Source organism: Pinus tabuliformis, chromosome 2_1 (assembly GCF_031772625.1).
Source record: "Pinus tabuliformis cultivar Carrire ecotype Pingquan chromosome 2_1, CPIR1, whole genome shotgun sequence".
Taxonomy (NCBI): Eukaryota; Viridiplantae; Streptophyta; class Pinopsida; order Pinales; family Pinaceae; genus Pinus; species Pinus tabuliformis.
Window position 1 is genome coordinate 35,248,018 of NC_142299.1, and position 21,059 is coordinate 35,269,076.

At 38.6% G+C, this 21,059-nt stretch overlaps 1 protein-coding gene across 2 annotated transcripts in view; it reads left to right on the plus strand.

The window, feature by feature from the left end:
- Window positions 1-21,059, plus strand: part of LOC149198647 (uncharacterized) — a 313,246-nt gene that overhangs the window by 214,262 nt on the left and 77,925 nt on the right. The window contains exons 15-16 of one of the 2 annotated variants that reach the window (XM_089402093.1): window positions 2,702-2,770; window positions 3,358-3,440. In XM_089402093.1, the coding sequence (XP_089258219.1) occupies window positions 2,702-2,770; window positions 3,358-3,440 (152 nt within the window). The remainder of the gene's footprint in view (window positions 1-2,701; window positions 2,771-3,357; window positions 3,441-21,059) is intronic. The other variant, XM_089402094.1, reaches the window with a different exon arrangement.

The window sequence follows — 21,059 nt, forward strand, 5'->3', positions numbered from 1 at the left end:
TATGGTTAGAATGTGGATTTCCTCACTATAGCTACCCCTTTGACCATGGCAATTGGCCCTGAGACCCCTTTATCCCCTTTTTGTTCCATCATTATTCAGATGCCATTTATGACTAAAGGATGTACTAGGGACATGTCTTTCTCCTTAAGGGTTGGGAACACCTAATAGGATCGTCTATTAGCCACTCCTACCTAGGGAGATAACATTGTTATGTGATCAAAGCCCCAAATTTGAAAGGGAAGCCCTCTATGAACTATCATTTTGCCATTGACTAACAAGCTTGGTTCACTTAGATGCAGTAATGATTATTGTGCTTGATGGTGAAGATGCAACACTAGACATTGTGTGTGATTGGCAGGTGGTTTTCATCATGCACTGGGCAACTTAACTGGGGCCCATGTCCACTACAGGAACATTATAATTTATGACCTCCTACAGGTGAAGCATTGAGAGCAAGAAGACTCCTCCTATTTGCAGAGCATCATTCCACTCCATAGCCATCTACAACAAACCCAACAATTTGCACTTTGTCCCAAATTATTCATGAGATGATGCACTTGAACTAACATGCCTCGATCGTCTTAGCAGTGTGCACATGGTTTGACAACTGATTTGAGGCCCATATGAGGTTTGTCTCACCCCTTGAGACATGGGAGGGCTAGCAACGTCCTCACAACCCTCAACGTTGGAGTAGAAGCAGCCTTCCATCACCTGGAGATCCATGAGACCCATTTTGTGCCCCAAACACAAAACTGGGGTCCACGGGATGATTTGCATGGAGATTTAGGGGCCAATCCCTAGATCATGATTTATGGGGCCCTCTACACTCATTTTTGCACTAGAGGAGCCCAACTCATGAATAACGTTAACATTTCATCCTCTTTGTGGGTTAATTGTTATGTTTTACACGGGCTATGAGGTTGGCTTGTAAACTCATTTAGTATTTGCTCGTTATTTTATGAGTAGAGGGGCTTTTAGGATAAAATTAGAGATCATTGAACACATATAAGTTAGAGAGATCACATTTGATCTTTGTCGTCATCATCACTCGGGGAATTCAAACCTCTTGAAAATAAATCAAACTTGTTTCTTTTTGGCTATTGGAGTATTGTGGGATGCATGTCGATGTTTGGAAGCTATTTTGGATTGTCTTTGGAGCTCTTTTTTTGGTGAATGGATGGATACACGTTATCTTGTAAGTGCCTATTGTTGAAGAATTTTTTTCTCTTGAAATTGTCTAATGTATGGAATTGCTGCTTCTAGATTATACTTGTTTCTGCCCTAATATGTTGAAAATTGATTTTGGAAGGCTATCTAGTTGAGAATCATATATGTTACTCATTTTATAACATGTAATGAATGTTCCTAGTGGAGGAATTCTTATAACTCTCTATCAAATTCCATTTTCCTTAGAAGTGGGTAAATGCTAGAAATCGATACCTAGGGCATCAATTTTTGGCCTCCTTTGAAACAATTTAGCTTATCTTCAACATCTTTAACTCCATATGCCCAAAGGACAAGGCACTAGTCCAAGTCCTTGGTGATCACTCTTACTTTTGATTGATAGATTCTTCTCTTAAAATTTCAGTCCCTTTAAGGCTAGGACACCAAACTAGGGCTTAGAGAAAAATCTTTAGGGAGAGGTTTTGTGGAGCCTTGAGAGCCTAAACTTCAAGTGGAGGGACTTGGCTACTTGACCTTAATATTTGGTGAGCATCCACTTAAGTTTCTTCCATAAAATATCTTGCCCTAGGTGTTGCCCTAAGAGGGAAACCCTAGTTTCTTTTCCTCAACTTGAGGGCGTTCTTGAACGTTGTATGAGCTTAGTACTTGTTGAGGTACATCTTTAGAAGCCTTTTCTATCCATTGCCTTGACCTTGGGAACTCCTACACTTGAGCAAAATCAACAAACCCTAGGATTTGTGCTTTTTCTTCCTAGGTTTCTCATCGAAAGTGTATTTCTTCTTAGTGAAGTCTTATACCTGAAATTTGAGTCTTTTTTAAGAGATTCTACCCTATCGCCTTATACCTTAACCTTAGAATACCTTTCATAGGTGATGCTATCCTACTAAGACACCTCCCATTGGCAAAAATCCGCAATGAGCAGGGGGCCTTGGCTGTGGCGATAGTGGGCCATTGCTCCAGTGTTAGCACTTAGTGTAGCTTTTTGTCTTGTAGGGTTTCCCTCTCCAAGGCCTGCTAGATTTTAGTTAACATGCTGCACTTGCAAGACAAAGTGGATGCTTCTAGGAGGACTTCATGACACAAGGAGCATTATGCTGGGAGTAGCACGCCATATCTATAGAGTGTTTTTGAATTTTATTGCTATTATTGTTGAGAAAGTGAGCTAGATAGATCCCTTGTCTTCTTGAGTCTTGATTTCTCTATTGTTTGGGTAGATGGAGAGTTGGAGACTACTTTATTTTAGTAGGCTTCTTACTGAGAACAAGATGGCTTATACGGAAGAGAGTCTGTCTTCTTCATTCTGTAATTTGACACCAACTGGATACTCTTGCTCATGCATTTATAAGTATACTCTATTTTGTTTGTTTTTGAAAATTTGATTGATATTTATGTAGGTTCACGGATTCGTGACGTGATTTATCTCTGGTGCATTTTTACATGATGTGCTTTTTATCCCATTTATCTCTTTGGTCATCCATGCATGTTAATATATTTCCTTTCCTTTGGCTTATTGTAGATATTTGAATGTGGCAGGAAACAGTACACGGAAAGTGGCATCTTGATCCAACTCTCTATTCTGCTTCGTGTTAGTATGCTTCCTAGTTTACATACTAACAATTGTCCTTATCCACTTTGCATTTGTGTGACAAATGCACCAGCCAAACTCAGAGACGTAGCCTTTATAAATGTTGGAGGATTCAGCTGATGTATTAATATGATAATTGCATTCTCATTTTGAAATGGCATTATCTTGCAAGTGGCTCCATTTTTGCTTCCGTCTATTAATTCAAACAAAAGAACAGTCTCTAATTTGTTTTTTTTTGGCATATTTTTTGCCTGATTCCCTATGGAATCCGGTATTAAGTGGTGCTCATATACTCTCCTCTTGAAACACACATTATTACTGGTTACATCAATTAGTTTATGTGCATTGCATATGATGATTTATGTTGTCCTTAATAGCAATTAGACGCTGGTTTTATTGGTTGATTTTAATCATGATAAAAGTGTATGTTAAGCACAATTTTTTATTTATTGCTGACATACTTGTATTGTTTTGCTGCATTATATGATCAAAAGCAATTTGTACAAGAGATGAATGAGTAATCCGTTATTAGGTGTTCTAGGAAAAATGTTGTTTCAATCAATTTTCCTTTGCTATGTTTTGATCAGGCAAACTCTAACTGGAATGTGTGGCAAATGACGACTCTTCAAAGCCGTAATACAGTGCAGAATGTTTTGCAGTGGCAATGTGGGTAAGTGTTTATACCCTAAGGCTCTCTTGAACTTTGTCTAGGGATAAATTTTATTAGCAAAATCTGGATGTTGAAACATCATGTAATATTAATATTACACTGATTCTTCTTAAATACCATTATATCTTTATATGATTAATTTATTTTTATATTTTCAGAACATCAATATTTTATCTATGTAAGTTTTTGTAATCAATGTTATTAGCGCTAGAGCAACCATTGAACTGTTTGATCTCAAAAATGTGAACCGGACCATATCTGGAAGAAAACTATAAAAAAATTGGACGAAAAAGCCAGTTGATGAACAAATACATCAAATATTCAAACATTGAAAATAACATATATTTCATGTGCATTTCATATGCATCCAGACCATTTATACTCAAATATTCAAAGTTTCTCAGTTATATAGCAAGTAATAGTGCATATAACCAAAATAACACTGAATGCAATACATCTTTGAACCAAAATACATAAACGAGAACTCCAAAAATAAGGATATTATTAATGAGTAACTATATAGTATAGTAATGTGGTCTAATCTTTAGATTCTCGACCTAAGTTATTGTACATGCCCCTTGGGGGTCTCATGTCTTTATTCCTGTATGTTAGGCATGAGTTTGGCATATGACATGTGCCAAACTCATGTCTGACATGTGCCTTACATGTGTCTGATGTTTAGGACATGTGTCCTTAGTGAAGTTGCCCCACGAATCTTAAAATGGTGACATGTCTTCCTTTTTCTCTCATTTCACTTACCATGTTGAAACCACCCCCTTGTCCAGAGTCTAGACCCTAAAACCTGATTCCAAGCGGAAGTGCTATAGGATAGTTCCTCAAATTGTTCTCCAAAAATCAAAACCATGTTTTGGCCTTGATTTGAACCGTCCCTGGAAATTTGAACTGCCATGCTCTTGTGCAAACTCCCACACGTTGAACTGCGCTTTTGTATGTTTTCTCATCATGTTTCCCAAATACTCCCTAATGGTAATGTTAAATTCTTAAAGTAAAAGAATTTGTCCTTTTACTTAAATTTTTAACATTACCGTTAATTGTTTTAGGATGTTTGAGAGTGATTCCAACCTCATTGAACATCATATGGAGAAAATAGAATTTCATATCCCATTCAAAACTTAGAAAATTGAACAATCTTCAGGATTTTAGGATCAATAAGATTGCAACATTTCATTGGATTCTATCACACATGGGGTTATGTGATTGGGATTTAGTCAAGAGCGGCAAGACCTATATCTACCCTAGTGTTGGTGGTGTTGATTGTTGAACTGCTTTGTCATGGCCTTAACAAAAAAGTACCCTTCACTAAAACCAAAATCATTGCTCAGGCATGTTAAGCTTTTTTCTGCCATATTTTAATGGTTTATTTGCTAAGTTCGATCAAAATTGGTTGGTGTCAACTGATGTCCCTATATAATTGATGTAGAGATGGAGGCTAGACGAGAAAAATAATGAGTGATGATACTAATGGTGAGGATCAAAATATAAGTGAGGGTGGAAGTTGGAACATTGTTTGTCAAGGATTGGTTGAACATGCACGAGGGTTTACCACTCAATGACAAGATTTGGAAACATGGGTGTTTTCACAGTTGGTGAATGCTTCTTCTATAGAGAGGTGTTAAACAACTACTTCTATGGATTGGAGGTGTGGCAGTAGCTTAATACTTTTAAGTCTGAGTTGGTGGATCCCTCATTGTACAGGCAATTGATAGGGTCCTTGATGTATCTTGTTAATGCTAGGCTAGATATTTGTTTTTCTATGAACACGTTGAGCCAGTTTATGGTGGACCCTAGGAGGATACATTTGGTGGCAGTGAAAGATGTGCTTAGGCACTTGAGAGATACAATGGAGTATGGACTTAGGTATGTCAAGATTGGTGGAGTACAATTGCAAGGCTACACAAATTTAGATTGGGTTGGGAGTGTAGTGGACAAGATGAGTACTTCAAATTGTTGTTTCAATTTGGGGTTAGCAATGATCTCATGGTTTAGTAGGAAGCACAATTCCATAGCACTTAGCTCAATAGAGGCTGAGCACATGGCTCTGAGTTTGGCAAGCTGTGAGGCCATATGGCTTAGCAAAATACTCATAGTTTTATTTGGTCTTTAGATGGGGCTCACTATGATTCACTTGGATGATCAATTCACAAGTGGTTTCATCATGGGATGGGTAACTTAACTGGGGCCGAACCTCACAAGAGGATCATATAGACACTCTTAGGGGATGTGTTGAGAGCCAAGGGAATCCATCATGTGTTAGAGCATCATTTCATGCCATGGGAACCTTCAGCACCCTTAATAGTCTGCTCGTTGCCCCATATTATCCGCTAGATGCTGCACTTGGACTAGTGTGCCCCGACTGGCTTAGCATATTATGGTAGCTTATCGAAGTCCTAGAGGAGGTTTGTCTCACCCCTTTAAACATGGCAGGGTAAGCACCATCGTCAGAGCTCACGTTATTGGAGCATTACAAGCTTTCCTATCATCTGGTGACCCATGAGACCAGTTCTTGTGCCCCAAACCCAATTTGGGGCCCCACATGATCATTGCATGGAGACTAAGGGGCCATAGCCTTGTTCGAGATTTATAGAGCCCTCTCTCATATTTTTGCACAAAGAGGATTCAACGAGGCCCTCCAACGACCCTACATCAACATGATGTCATCAAATTGGCTAGCATTTCAATGGCTAATTTCTAATTTGTGAAAGCTACTTGTCGACTTGTGACCAAGGCTTGTTCTTTCCCATTATTTTAATGTTTTGGTGACTAATTACTCTAATTCGACTTATTGAGACTCATATAAATAGAACTCACTCTCATTTGTGAGAGATCATCATCACTTGGATTCTTCTCTTGTAAAAGAACTCACACTTTTTCTTTGGAGCTATTGGAGGTTCCTTTGATGCATTTTGACATTTGAAGCTGAAATTTTCGATCTCCTTTGGAGCTATCTCATGATTTGTGGATGGATATATCGTATTGTCATCTTGAATGGAATTGTTGTAACTTGGTCAATGCTCTTGTGCCCTAATTTGTTGAATATCATTTTGGAAAGCTATTTGGTTCACGATTGCATATGTTACTCATTATATGGCAAATGATGAATGTTCCTAGTGGATGAAGTTTTGTCTTTCTTCCATAAAACTCCATAAATTTTGAGTGGGTAAATCTTGAAGGTGGGTAGCTAAGGCATCAACCTTTGGCCTCCTTAAGGACGATTTTGGCCAATTTAAAAGCATCTAGGACTCCATAGCCAAAGGTACTAGGCACTAGTCTAAGGAATTTGGTGATCAAACTTCTCTTCATGCACAATTCTTCTCCTAAATGTTGGCCCCTTTTCTCTTTAGAGATTGAATTTTTGGATTGTGTGAGAGGAAGACTCTTCCTTAAGGTCTTGCTGTTGGAAATAATATTGAGAGGGGGGGGGGTGAATCAGTATTATCAAATTCTTTTCAATATATATTCCAGATTTATACTTTAATTTATTCTTCAGAGATTGATCATTAGTTTGTATGTCAGTACCATATAATAATGAGCAAGAACAGGAAAAACAGATAATCAAACCAAAGAACACCAGATATAAGGTGGAAACCCAATGTGGGTGAAAACCACCTGCTGCAATATGTCTCTATCTTCTTTCAATTAGAAACTTCTTTTACAATGATTTTGTACTGGTGCAGTCCTTTACCAGTACGCAGGCTGCAACCTGCAGAGAGCTACAACTCTCTCTCATTTTCCAGTCTCTCCTGGAAGGGAGCTACAACCCCCTTAACTCTTCTACTTCTTTAAGGACTACGTTTCATTAATTTTCAGACTGGATCCAAGATCATCAAATAATCATCAAGTACATGTGAATCAACCAATGAATCACCCAACTTCTCAGAATGCTGTAAACAGAAAAGCAATACCACTAATCTAAACCCAGAACTCTGCAGCAATAGATAAAAGGCAGCCAATAAATATTCAAAAGGGTTCCGCAACTTCACCAATAGAAGCCTGCGAATATCCGCAGGTCTTCTGTGTCTAGACTACACAGATTCGCACCTGATCCTTCTTGTGCTCTGCGTACCTCCGCATCTAGCTCTTCTGCTGGCCTGCATACCTCTGCGCAGATCCGCACCTGCACTGTCTGCCCAACAGCAAACCTCCGCATCTGATCCTTCTGTTTCTCTGCGTATCCCCACACCTGCACTTTCTACCGTGCTGCGTACCTCCGCACCTGCGCCTTCTTCTGCACTGCGTACCTCTGCACCTGCACCTTCTGCTGCGCTGCGTACCTCCGCACCTGCACCTTCTGCTGTGCTGCGTACCTCCGCACCTGAACTGTGGATCGCCTGCAGACCTCCAAAAAGAGCCAAATTAACAGTCCTCCAATGTACCACAGACTGTTAGATCCACAGATTTGATCACGCGCCCAAGAGATCACAATAGATCTCCCTTACACTTTTCAGATTTCACCTTGATATAGATCTAGCCTTTTAAACCGATTACCCAAAATTTCAGATCTTAAGATATTCAAATTTTACAAGTGACTAGCGAAGAGATCTCCTTTCCTTTTTATAGGCAAGCCCTTATTCAAACCATGAGACAAAACCATCGAAAACCAATACAAGGGATCCAAACCGGGGTTCAATAATTTAGATCCTATACCAGGGACCAAAACCATAGGATCATGAACGACGGGCTAAATACCAAGGGCCAAACATAAGAATTCCCACGTGTGCGCGCTTCTCTGCATTGGAGTGAGTGAACTGGGGTTCGCACCTTCTGAACGAAGCACCTGCGGGTATGTCCGCACTTCTTGGTCGGCGTACCTGCGGGTCCGCAACTTCTCTTAGGATCACCTGTGGGTATCTCATTTTCTATGATTTTGAGAGCCTGAACAGAGATCTGCCACTTGAGTGAGTTGCCATCGAGTACAACACCTGTGCCATAGTGCTAAATCAGAATCATAATGCCAACACTTGCCTAGAGGATCTCCAAGTTTGGTAGATTTCTCATAGTTCCTTACTCATAAAATTGTGTGCTCTAGGTGTGCCCTAGAAGGGAAAACCTAGCTCGCTTCTCCATGAGATAGGGACTTCTTTGAGGGTTGTATGAGCATAGTATTCAATGGAATAAATCTCAAGAAGCCCTTTTTTCTCCTTGCCTTGACCCTGGTAGTGCCTTGGAAGTATTTCTTCCCTCGATTATTCCTAAAGCCCTAGGTCTAGCACAAGTCTTCCCTAGGTCTCTGAAAGGGAGCGAAGAATCTCTTAGAAGTGTTAGAACATCACATAAAACTTCTTTGAGAGGTCCTACCCCATCACTTGGCGTCTATGTCTTAGGAATACATATCATCATCACAAATCTCAAACCCTAAGTCTTGATCTCCTCCTAGGCCTTTCTTGGAGAGCGTTTAGCTTCCTTGAAGCATTGAGCCATTGTTGTGTCTCTCCTTGAATGGGCTTTGTGGAATCACGTCATACCTAAATCATTGATCTATTCATTCTAAGTGATTCCTGTTATGAATATAATTTGTATAAAAAGAATATAAATACAAATATAAATATAAATAATCATAATGATCATAATAATAATTAATTAAATAATAATTATTAACGAACAAAATTTGTTTACGCTCTCATACCAATGTAATGGGCAAAGTTTGTACTTCACAATAATCTTCATAACACTTGGAACACAAAGACATCTATTGAGGATAAGAAACATATATAGTGAATAGTATATAAAATAATTTATTTGCGATGTTACAAATGAGGCCTGCTTATATACCTAGGCAGGTGCCTCTTCATGAATGGTCATGTCACTTAGACATGCCTCTTCAATACTAATTATTATTTAATTAATTAATATTATGATCATTATGATTATTATGATTATTTATATTTATACTATTTTTATATAAATTATATACATAACAATTCCCTTCCTACCAAGACTCTTACCATCGTTGAAAGTCCATAAAGAGCAAGGGACTTTGACTAAGGTGAGAGTGGGTCATTGTCCCATTGTTGTCACTTAGTCTAGTAGTTATCCCTTGGGTTTGCTCTTCCTTAGGGCCCTTCTAGATTGTGTGGTAACATGCCCATTACAATCTGTGACTTCACAACAAGCAAATACCAGGTGAGAGTTGAGACACTAAGCCTTGAGGAACAAAAGGCTTGCCTTGGTCATGCATAATTGCATTCTAATTTGAAGGTTTTATAATTTGATTTGCACTTTAAAGTTCAAACTGTAATTTGTAGAAAACTAAGCTAAAGCTATAGCCCAACCCAGTTTTATGTTTTGTAAGGTTTAATGCCCAAAACCCATCAAAACCATATGACTAATATACAAATTAAATTAGCATTAAACTTGAAACAATATAGAGTTACGTCTACCATTAGAATTTCAGCTATTAAGAGAAATAAACAAGCAACAACACACCATAAATGTTTACATATGTGCACTGTGAAAATTCCTTAATCTAACAAATCAAAAACCCCTATTGCAATAACTGGTTTACTATCTCCTACTTGTTCTTTACATTAACAAGTTATTTTATTTCATAAACATCGAAGTAAACACTATTGTAGCCTTCACAAATATATAGATCATGCACTGAAATAAACTGAAATAATAACCCAAGGGACATCGTTATATTTGGACAATCGTCCTCGGAAAAACCAGTGCAACATATAGAGGGTTTGTATTATTAATAAGGTTTTGTGAATACAACTAGGGTGCCAGAAATGGCTCACCCAATAGAGAATATCCTCGGCAGTAGTACCTCTATTCGGAGACAAATATTCCGGCAAATCAACAACCAGATGATCAAACCCCACAATGACTCCGACTATTACCTATGCTGGACAACGAAAGCTGCTCCAAGCATTGCTCCGGAGCTGCATCACTCCTCCAGGAGCTGCGTCACCCTCTCTTGGCTCAAAATCTGCTGATCTGTTCTTAGTCTGACCCACAAAATCTCCCAGTGCTGCCTCTGAAGCTCAGTGCCAACCTCTACGTCCCTCTGCACTGCCTGCGTCAGCCTCAACGGCTTCTGCGCTAGCCTCTACGACCTTCTGTGTCCTCTGCGTCAGCTCCTCCTTCCTCTGCGTCAACCCTTTTAGGGCTTATGTTGTCTCCGACACTGCATTGCCTCTTTGCTATGTATTTTTCAGCGTCGGATGGAAATCCCTTACTGAACTGCCCCTCACTGCAACTGATCATTAACTCGATTTCCTTAGCAAAACTCTTCCTAGAAAATCGAATTCTCGATCTTTCTTGGTGTGTCTCCAACTGATCCTTAAGTCTTCTCTTATACTTTTTCTGTTGATGAATCAACAACCGAGATTAAGTCTCTAATCAATGGCTATGATTAAAACAAACTTGATCCTTGTCTTTTAGAAGCTTCTTACCCTTATCTTTATTAATACCCATTAATATTTTTATTTTCCTAAGTTTAGACTTAGAACCTATTAAAAATATTAATTATTTTAATAACTCCTCATCCGGGTGGAATTTCTCCAAACGATTTCTGGGTTTTAGAGATCTCATGTGCCTGAGCCTCTCCACCAAATTTCAAGGCTAAAGCACATTCGATGCTACCCAAAATCAACATACACAATTATTTTTTGTCAACATGACCCCCACAAGGGGAAAACCGGTCTTCAAGGGGAGGATTTATTTGCCTGTTTGGAAATTTCTTACAACAACACAACTTATCTCTTCCTTTGAAGAAACATTTCTGAGGTCTTCTTAACATTGAAATCTGGACTGATATTTTCCACAGTCCGCTCTCCTTCGGCTAGATTTTTGGCCTCTTTAACAACTTATTCAATGCTGGAATTATTCACTAATCAGTCAACATTCTGCTCAGAAAATCGAGTTTGTACTGTAGGTAATACTCATTGTATCTCCTCCCTCAACCACTAACTGAAACCACTCAAAACCCTGGCTCGTGAACCTTGCTGAATACTCTCAGATCTGGCCCGAAATACATGCAGATTAGGACCGAGATTCACGTGTATCAGGCCCGAGAAACTCGGGAATGGTTGTGGCTGACTAAAGGAGAGTTTCTAGCTGCATATACGCTGGTCCTGGTAAGTTTCAGTACTGATAATAACATGACTTGAGCTCAGGTGATTACCTGACTGTTCTCCTTGAAAATCGACCTCTATTCTTGCCTCTAACTCAGCCTCCAAGAGATTCGATCTACTGTGGCTTATTCCTTGTTCTCTGCTGTGAGATTTCTCTTCCTCCAAGCTCCTACAGCCTTCTCCCAAATGCTCATGAGGGAATGATATGCAAACCTCCTTGCTGCTAGTACACTCTCATTTCAACTGAGCATATTTCCCTCCTCTAGCAGCCTGTGCAATCCCTGCGTACTCCACCTTCCTTGCACTCAATGTTACACATTGGAGACTAAATCAAGAATAACCCTTTTCCTCTCCCTTTGTCTTTCCATAAGATGGGATACCTAACCCCAATGATCTAATGGCTGAGATTAAATCTCAGCTCATTAGATCAAGGGTAGAGATCAAGTCCCCCACTTGACCCCTTTCTCATGATGTCCCCCTCACTTAATGAGCCTCCTAGTACTTTTTAATGTTTTAGTACCACGGTCACTTTTTCTCTTATAAAGTGACTTTTAAAATATAAAAGTCACTTTAATAACATAAAGTTTGCTTAGTACTTTTGACATAAAGTCACCTTTAATACACATGTGACTTCACTAAATTAAAGTACTTGGTACTTCTCCTCTAAAAAGTACTTTAGCCTCTTGACATTAATAAGACACATAATGTCACTTAGACAAAAGGTCATTAATGTGCTCCCTAGGCCAAAAGGACAAATGCTTAGGAAACACTTCCTTGGTACCATTTCTCTCAACACTCCCTCTTACCAAGGAAGTTGTTTCCCACCACACCATCTTTAGCAATGAAGTGGATATGATCACCCCTTGGTCCCATCCTGTCACCCACTACTTTCACCACATCACCACTGAATCTCTCTGGTGGTCCACTCTCCCTCTCTGACTCATGTGCTTCCTTCAAGGTACTATAAAGCCTTCCCAAATTCCTCCTCCCTGAAGAAGTCTCTTGCACAAGTGTGGGAACCTCACCTCCATCGCCTGACACTAATGGCCCTGATGAAGATCCTCCTGTCGCCTGTAGTGATCTTGTAGTCATAGTTCTTGCACTTTGAGTTCCTGTACTCTGAGGTCTTGCACTTAGAGACCCTACACTCTGTGAGCCCACACTCAAAGATCTTGCATTCTGAGATCCTGCAATCCCAGAAGCTAGTAATCCTCCTGACCTCTGTGAACTTGTACCAGTGCATCCTGAAATCTGTATTGCGCTCCCCTCCCTAGGAGCATGCTTCTCTACATGATACCCTCTTGTGACCCTCCTCACGGTCCTAGAAGCCAGAAACATGACGCTGTAAAGTGTCCCCTCACTGACACCAATCACTCTAGCAGATGCTATGCTAGATCCTACAGGATACATCAACACTTGTCCATTTTGGAACAACACAACATATCCCTGATCCTCAATACATGAAACCAATACTAGGTTCCTCCTCAATCTCGGTACATAAAGGACCTCCGTCACATTCAAAGCTGGCAATGACTCCCTCTGAAAGAATATAGTCCCCACTCCAACTGCTTTGACTCTGGTGTCATTTCCAAGAACCACCTCCAAGTCTATACCCTCTGTAAGACTCGTAATGTGCTCCCTCACTCCATTAATATGGCTAGATAGTTCACTGTCTATAAGGCATACACTCGTAGATATAGCACTAGTGGCTTAGCTCACCACTAGCGCAAACTCTGTATCAAACCTTGAGGCAAACTCCACCTCAGCTGATGCTGCCACATCCTTCTTCTTCTTCCCCTTCTACTCAAGACACATAAAAGCATAGTGACCCATCTCCCCACAAGCAAAGCATTTCACTTTGCACATGTCCTTTTCGGACTTCTCTTCTCCCTTTTGCTTGTTAATTTGGCAACTTAGGAACAAATTCCCTCCATTGGAGAGCCTTTCTCATTTAGAGAAGCCCCTACTTGCCCTTAGAAGAATTTAATTTGGTCAAGGAAAAATACTATTTTAAAGGTGAAACCCACATGTGCACAAAAGTTTAGGTCGGCCTAAAGGTCAAACTGGGTATCCTCCAATGCATATGAATACACCTTGTGTCACGTCACTTTGGATCTTCATCACAAGCATCTCTCCTCTCTTGATTGGTTCAAATACTTTTAAAATTGCAAGGCTATTATTCACATGTATGAAGGGAAGGAAGTTTTTCTATTCTTGTGCGTTGACTTTTTGTTCAAGGGTTGTTTGACCAACGTTGCCCATGGACATTTTTGACCTTGTTTGATCAAATTTTAGATCTATTTGGGAGGCCAAATTGATTGGAAGGATGACCAATTTTGTCTGAGTAATTTTGACCAATGTTGATTGCAGTCCTGCAACTAGGGTTTCAATCGGTCAAAGTGTTAGGTTTGACCAATTTCCGTGAGGATTTTGTTGACTGTTTTGACTTGGGTTGACCGATTTTGGAAGGCCGAATTTTATGCTACTTTCACTGAATCTTTTGAATCATTGTTGACCATCTTGGGCTACTGCAACTACAGTTAAGTCTGACCAGAATTGCAGACTTAGACTTTGGATCAGACTTGAATATTGGGCTCATCTCTCATTGGATATTGGTTGGTTGACTTTTGGGATAGTCAAAGGTTTGGCTTGGACTCTTTGTTGATGAATTGGAACATTGTATCTCTTTGCTGAACATTTGATGACAATCTAATAGAAAAAGAATTGTGAAAGGGTTTCCCCCTTGTGGGGATTTTCCCTGGTCTTTGACCAAATTCCGTATGTCTCTTGTTCTTGGATGTCTTCTATTGTGCATTGAATTTCTATACTGTCTACAATTGCTTATTGTTACTGGAATATTGAATTATATTGGTTAGATTAATTGCTATTGAAGAGGAATTGGACTATGTGACTGTCTTAAGCATATAACAGTGGAAAATTAACACTGTTGCTTGGCCCCACCCATGAACCCATGCTTCTTCTTCTTTCCCTGAGTCGCAAAGGCAACATTCTCGTCCTCACTTTCCCCACCACTCTGGTTCAACCTTGGAACTCCTCTTGTTCTCCTCTTGGATTAAATCAACCAATAGACTCCTCCAGTCTGGAAAGTGCTCTCTTGCCACAATGTTATGTATTATAATCCGTCCCATTGCTGGGTGAAACCATCTAGGGAGATCCTGACGAACTGGTCCTCATGAATAACCTCTACCACGACAACCAACTCATCCTTTTGTTGTAATAATTTATTTTTTGTTTGTTTGTCAAGTTGTTTGTGATCCTCCAGGCTTGACCGGTGGCTTGAGGAGTCGCGACCTAAAGGCATCTAAGCCATCAAAGTCCCCTGGGGATCGTACTTGGCCTAGGCCACACCAACTCTTAGCTGATTGAATTTTTTAGCATGTCTCCTCCCATTAGCACAGGGCACAACCACCCCCTGTGAGGTTTGATCCTGGGTCGCCTTGTTGACGAGGCCCATCCTCAGCTAGTTGTGCTAGTGGCACTTGACTTTGTTGTAATAATTTCTTGTCTTAAAAAGTTTTTTGATTTTTTTTTTTTTTTAAATATTTTTTATTTTTTGATTTCATTTGCACTTTGTAAACAAATATGCATGCAATGATATAAGTGACATATATTTTATATAGATGCAGGAACAATTGACTATGGCTTGTTCTACATATATTCTGAAGATTGCTCACTTTCAGGTTATACAGGTAATGCTTATGCATGCAATTTAGATGATTACAAAAGCACCCCAGGATATGATTTTCACTTGTGAACCAATCTGAGAAACCACGATAAAAATGTTTTTATTGCAGGGAACCATTATGTTTTCGTGTTGATTTGCTTGTTGAGCCACAGTCAGCTAGCGCTCAACAAATGCGAAACACTAAGAAAGTAAAGTACGAAACCTACAACGAAAAGACAAAGCTGAAGCAATTTCGAGGATACAAGATATGGAAGAAAGGAAAAAGAAAAGGAAATCCAACAACAATTGTTGCTGATGACCATTGGAGCAACCTTTGTTATGGTGAATCCAACAATTCAATTTGCTGATGTTAAGTTTGATGAAAACCAGTTAGGTAATGATGAATGGTTGCATATGATGCGGCAAAAATATCTTATTGATAAATTGTTATTTGGTGAGAGAAGTCCACTTGGGTTTGAAAACCAAGTGGAAGAAAACCTCTTTGAAGCAGCAGAAGCCAGTAAAGAAGTGAAAGCGACGAAGGTAGAGAAGGAAGCACAAGGAGAGAAAGCTCTCATTGCAGAGCAAAAAGAATATGGTTTTGCAAATATTTTTGAACTTAACCTTGATTTTGAATGTGTAGATGTTAGCAGCAACCAAGAAGAAGTAACAACATTTGAAGATGAATTAAGGTTCATTGAAGCATGGCTTGCAACACCATGTCTTGATAAAAATCTAAATAGAAGTTGCAAAAATGAATGTTGAACACAAAATGGATGATGAAAACATTAATGATATTTTCATGAAGATGAGTCATGAAGAGATAAATTTTTATTATAGACTTACGTTGCAACAAAATATGATGATGAAAGGCACACAATAGAAGATGACATGTGGCAGCAATCCACATACATGCCGATTTTTAAAGAAATCGAGGACATGCTTAGACAACCCGGAACAATGGAAGAGTTGTACTAGCAAATGAAGAAACTCGTGAATTTGACGAAATCAACGACTCATCGCAACTGTCCTGTGTCGAAGAATGCGATGCAACACAAAAGTCCTGTGCAGAGAATGTGATGGCAGGTTATAGGAGAGACCGACATAACCCATAGCCTTGTGAATTTGATGAAATCAACGACAAATCGCAACTGTCCTGTGTCGAAGAATGCGATGCAACACAAAAGTCCTGTGCAGAGAATGCGATGGCAGGTTATAGGAGAGACCGACATAATCCATAGCCTCCAAGTCACGAACTTGCATTTCAAAGCTCCAGAAGCATGAAATTTGAATTCTTGAGGCACAAAGTCAATTCCCTGAGTAAGGTGTACACAAGTCAATCAGGGGCACACACAAAAGGTCTTTTCCAAAGGACAATTTTTCTTTAAAAAAAAGGGGTGACCCCCATTTGGATAAAGATTGCATTAAAGATGAATCACACCACCGTGAGCCACAAATTTGAGGTTATCAGAGCGCAAGGCTGCATAAGACTCCAGGGAGAGCAACATTTGAAATTTCTAGCAAAGGATGAGATATGAGCTCAAGTACTGAAGATCAAAGTCGTGGAGAAGCCACTGCAAGCTATCCAGTATTTTTTTTTTTTGAGTGACCATTACACTTACGTAGAGAGAGCAAGTGCGATGAACACAGAAAAATTTGCTCCACATTTTTCATTCTCTAACATTGTTGGAGAATCTAATTCCAACCATCTGCTAGGTGTCAATCTAGGTGTCATAATCGATTTCACATTAGTCCAGTTTAGTTAAGTTTAGTTGAGAGTTTCACTCTGGTGGTTAATTGTCGCTATCTCCTATGTAATCTATTTCACTGTTATTGAGTAATGAGAATTTTTACTTTGCTCAATAGTTTTGCTTCTTTAACATGGTATCAGAGAACGAGGCTGCGTAAGACTCCAAGGAGAGCAACGTTTGAAAATTCTAGCGAAGGACGAGATAGCAACTCAAGGACTGAAAATCACAGTTGTGGAGAAGCCGCTACAAGCTAGCCAATTTTTTTTTTTTTTTTTTTTAATTTTTTTTTTGAGTGACCATTGCACTTATGTAGAGAGAGCAAATGTGATGAACACAGAAAACATACGAAACTGACAAATTCAACGATTCATCACAATCGTCTTGTGTCGAAGAATGCGATGCAACGCGAAAATCCTTTGTAGAAAATGTGATGGCAGGCTAGAGGAAAGACCGACATAATCCGCAACCTCCAAGTCACTAGATTTCATTTCAATGCTCGAGAAGCACAAAATTTGAAGTCTTGAGGCACAAAGTCAATTCCCTGAGAAATGCATACGAAAGTCAATTGGGAGCACGAAAGGTCAAAAGGAAACACGAATTTTTGTTTACTTTTTAAAGTTTCCTACTAAAATCTACTTAGAAAAAGGCAAGCACATATGTTAGGACGACTTATGATATGATATGCCTTATTAGATATTTGCAAAGTGCTTTGAGATGTGCGCGAGTGAGTTCCTTTGTCAAAAAGGAAAAATGTTTGTGTGAACTTTTAAAGACCTTTAAAAGAACTCATATATTTTAGAAAAACAAAGCTTCTTTGATTTTTCTTTTCCAATGGACAAGTTTTAAAAAAAGGGTGATTCAAGTTTTTTTCTCCATTGCTCATTTGGATAAAAGATTGCATTAAAGATGAATCCCGCCATTGTGAGCCACAAATTTGAAGTTATTAGAGTGCAAGGTTGCATAAGACTCCAAAGAGAGGAACATTTGAAATTTCTACAAAGGATGAGATATGAGCTCGAGGATTGAAGATCAAAGCGTGGAGAAGCCACTGCAAGCAAGCAAGTTCTTAATTTTTTATTTTTTTTTGAGTGATCATCACAATTATGTATAGAAAACAAGTGCGATGAACATGGAAAATTTTGCTCCACAGTTTTCCTTCTCTAACGTTGTTGGAGAATCTAATTCCAACCACTTGCTATGTGTCAATCCAGGTGTCAGTCTATTTCAGTTTAGTCCAGTTTAGTTAAGTTTAGTTGAGAGTTTCACTCTAGTCATTAATTATTGTTGTTTCCTATGTAATCTATTTAACTGTTATTGAGTAATGATAATTTTTACTTTGCTTCACAGTTTTCCTTCTCTAACATGGTATCAAAGAGCGAGGTCAGGAAAACAACATTTGAAATTTCTAGCAAAGAACGAGATAGTAGCTCGAGGACTGAACATTGCAGTCATGGAGAATTTGCTGCAAGCTATCCAATTATTTTTTTATTATTTTTTTGAGTGACCATCGCACTTATTCAGAGAGAAAATTCGATGAACACGGAAAATTGACGAAATTGACACAATCAGCGACTCATTGCAACAATCCGGTGTCAAAGAATGCAATGCAATGCAAAAGTCCTGTGTAGAAAATGCGATGGTAGGTTAGAGGAAAGACCGACATAACCCACAACCTCTAGGTCACCGACTTTCATTTCAAAGCTCGAGAAGCATTAAATTTGAAGTCTTTTAGTTCCATAAGCAAGGCGTACAAACAAAAGGTCAAAAGGAAACACAAATTTTTGTTAGGTTTTAAAAGGTTCCTTTTAAAATCTATTTAGAAAAAGGCAAGCACGTACGTTTTTAAGAATGGCTTATGATATTATATGTCTCATTACATATTTGCGAAGTGGTTTTAGATGTGCGTGGGTGAGTTTCTTTGTCTAAAAGGAAAAGGTTTTCTTTATGGACCATGTGTGACTTTTAAAGACCTTTAAAAGGGCTCATATAATTTAGAAAAAGAGAGTTTCATCGATTGTTCTTTTCCAAAGGACAATTTAAAAAAAAGGGGTGATTTGAGTTTTTTCGTACAAAAAGGGAGTTTTGTTATTAAAAAATGGGTTATGGCAATATTAGGAGTTATGACTTTATTTAAAAGAGACCTTGGTTTATCAAAATAAAAAGAGGTTTTCATATTGGTATAACATATATATTTTTTAAAGATTGGAAGGGTTTGTCAAAACGTTTGTGGCACAATTCCTTTGTGAGAAGGCTTAAAAATTCTTTCATTATTTCTATGAAAGGATAAATTAAAGTGTTTGGTCCCAATGCCCATTTGGATAAAGATTGCATTAAAGATGAATCCCGCCACTGTGAGTCACAAATTTGAAGTTGTCATAGCGAAAGTTGAAGGTCGAATTTGTTTGAATTTTTGCAACAAAGAAACCACCATAAAGATATTTTTACTGTAGATAACTACTATGCTTGCAGGTCGATTTTCTTGTTGAGCCATAGTCAACCTGTGCTCAACAAATGGGAAAAACCAAGAGGCTAAGACAGACAAAGCAACAACAAGAGCGGTTTGAGGCATTTTTGAAAGATTTTAAAAAGGCAAAAAATTCCTTCGGATTGAAATGCATAAAGGAATGCATTGATGATCACATTCTTTCCCTCATTGCAGATGCAAAGACAACAAATGAGGATTGGGATTCCCTTAAGAAGAATTTGTGTAAAGGGGAATAATGAGGTTCAAGATAAAGTGTTTGATGAATCCCACTGTACTCGGCCACAAGTGGATGATGACTGTGAAGAATTTGTATAAGAAGCAGAGAAAGAGCACACAAATGCTCCTGAATCCCACTTTGCACAATCACAAGTGGATGATGATTTGGTGGATGACAATGAAGCTGCCATTGGAGTGGCCAGTGTTATGGTGAATCCAACAATTCAATTTGCTGATGTTAAGTTTGATGAAGACCAGTTAGTTAATGATGAATGGTTGCATATGATGCAATAAAAACATCCTATTGACAAACTGTTATTTGGTAAGAGAAGCCCACTTGGGTTTAAAAACCAAGTGGAAGAAAGCCTCTTTGAAGCAGCAGAAGTAAGCAAAGAAGTGAAAGCGACAAAGGCAGAGAAAGAAGCACAAGGAGAGAATGCTCTCATTACAGAGCAAAAAGAATATGGTTCTGCAAATATTTTTAAAGTTAACGTTGATGTTGAATGTGCAGATGTTAGAAGCAACCAAGAAGAAACAACAACATTTGAAGATGAATTTAGGTTCATTGAAGCATGGCTTGCAACACCATGTCTTGATAAAGTCTATATATAAGTTGGAAAAGTGAATGTTGAAGACAACATGGATGATGAAAACATTAATGATATTTTCATGAAGTGGAGTTCTGAAGAGATAAAATTTTATTATAGATTTATGTTGTAGCAAAATATTGATGATGTAAAGCACGCAATAGAAGATGACATGTGGCATTGGTCCACATACATGCCGATTTTTGAAGAAATCGAGAACATGCTTAGACAACTTGGAACAATGGAAAGTTTGCACCAAGAAATGAAGAAACTAAAGTTTGAATCCTACAATGAAAAGGCAAAGCTGAAGCAATTTAGAGGATACATGATATGGGAGAAAAGAAAAAGAAATGGAAATCCAACTCATGCCAATTTCTTTTTAAATTGTAAGCCTAGCTAAGACTTAGACTAGCGAACATCTCAATATAAATTTTTTTGTTGTAACAAGGGGGGTGGGTGTTGCAGAATCTAATTCCAACCACCTCTTAGGTGTTAGTTCAGGTGTCACAGTCTATTTTAATTTAGTTAAGTTTAGTTGAGAGTTTCACTCCGGTGATTAATTATTGTTGTCTCTTATGTAATCTATTTAACTGTTATTGGGTAATGAGAATTTTTACTTTGCTCCACAGAAGCAGAGAAAGAGCACACAGATGCTGTTAGAGAAGGAAAATTGGTGATCAAAGTAAAAATTCACCTTATTCAATAATAGTTAAATAGATTACATAGGAGACATCAATAATTAATGACTGGAGTGAAACTCTCAACTAAACTTAATTGTATTGGGCTAAACTGAAGTAGA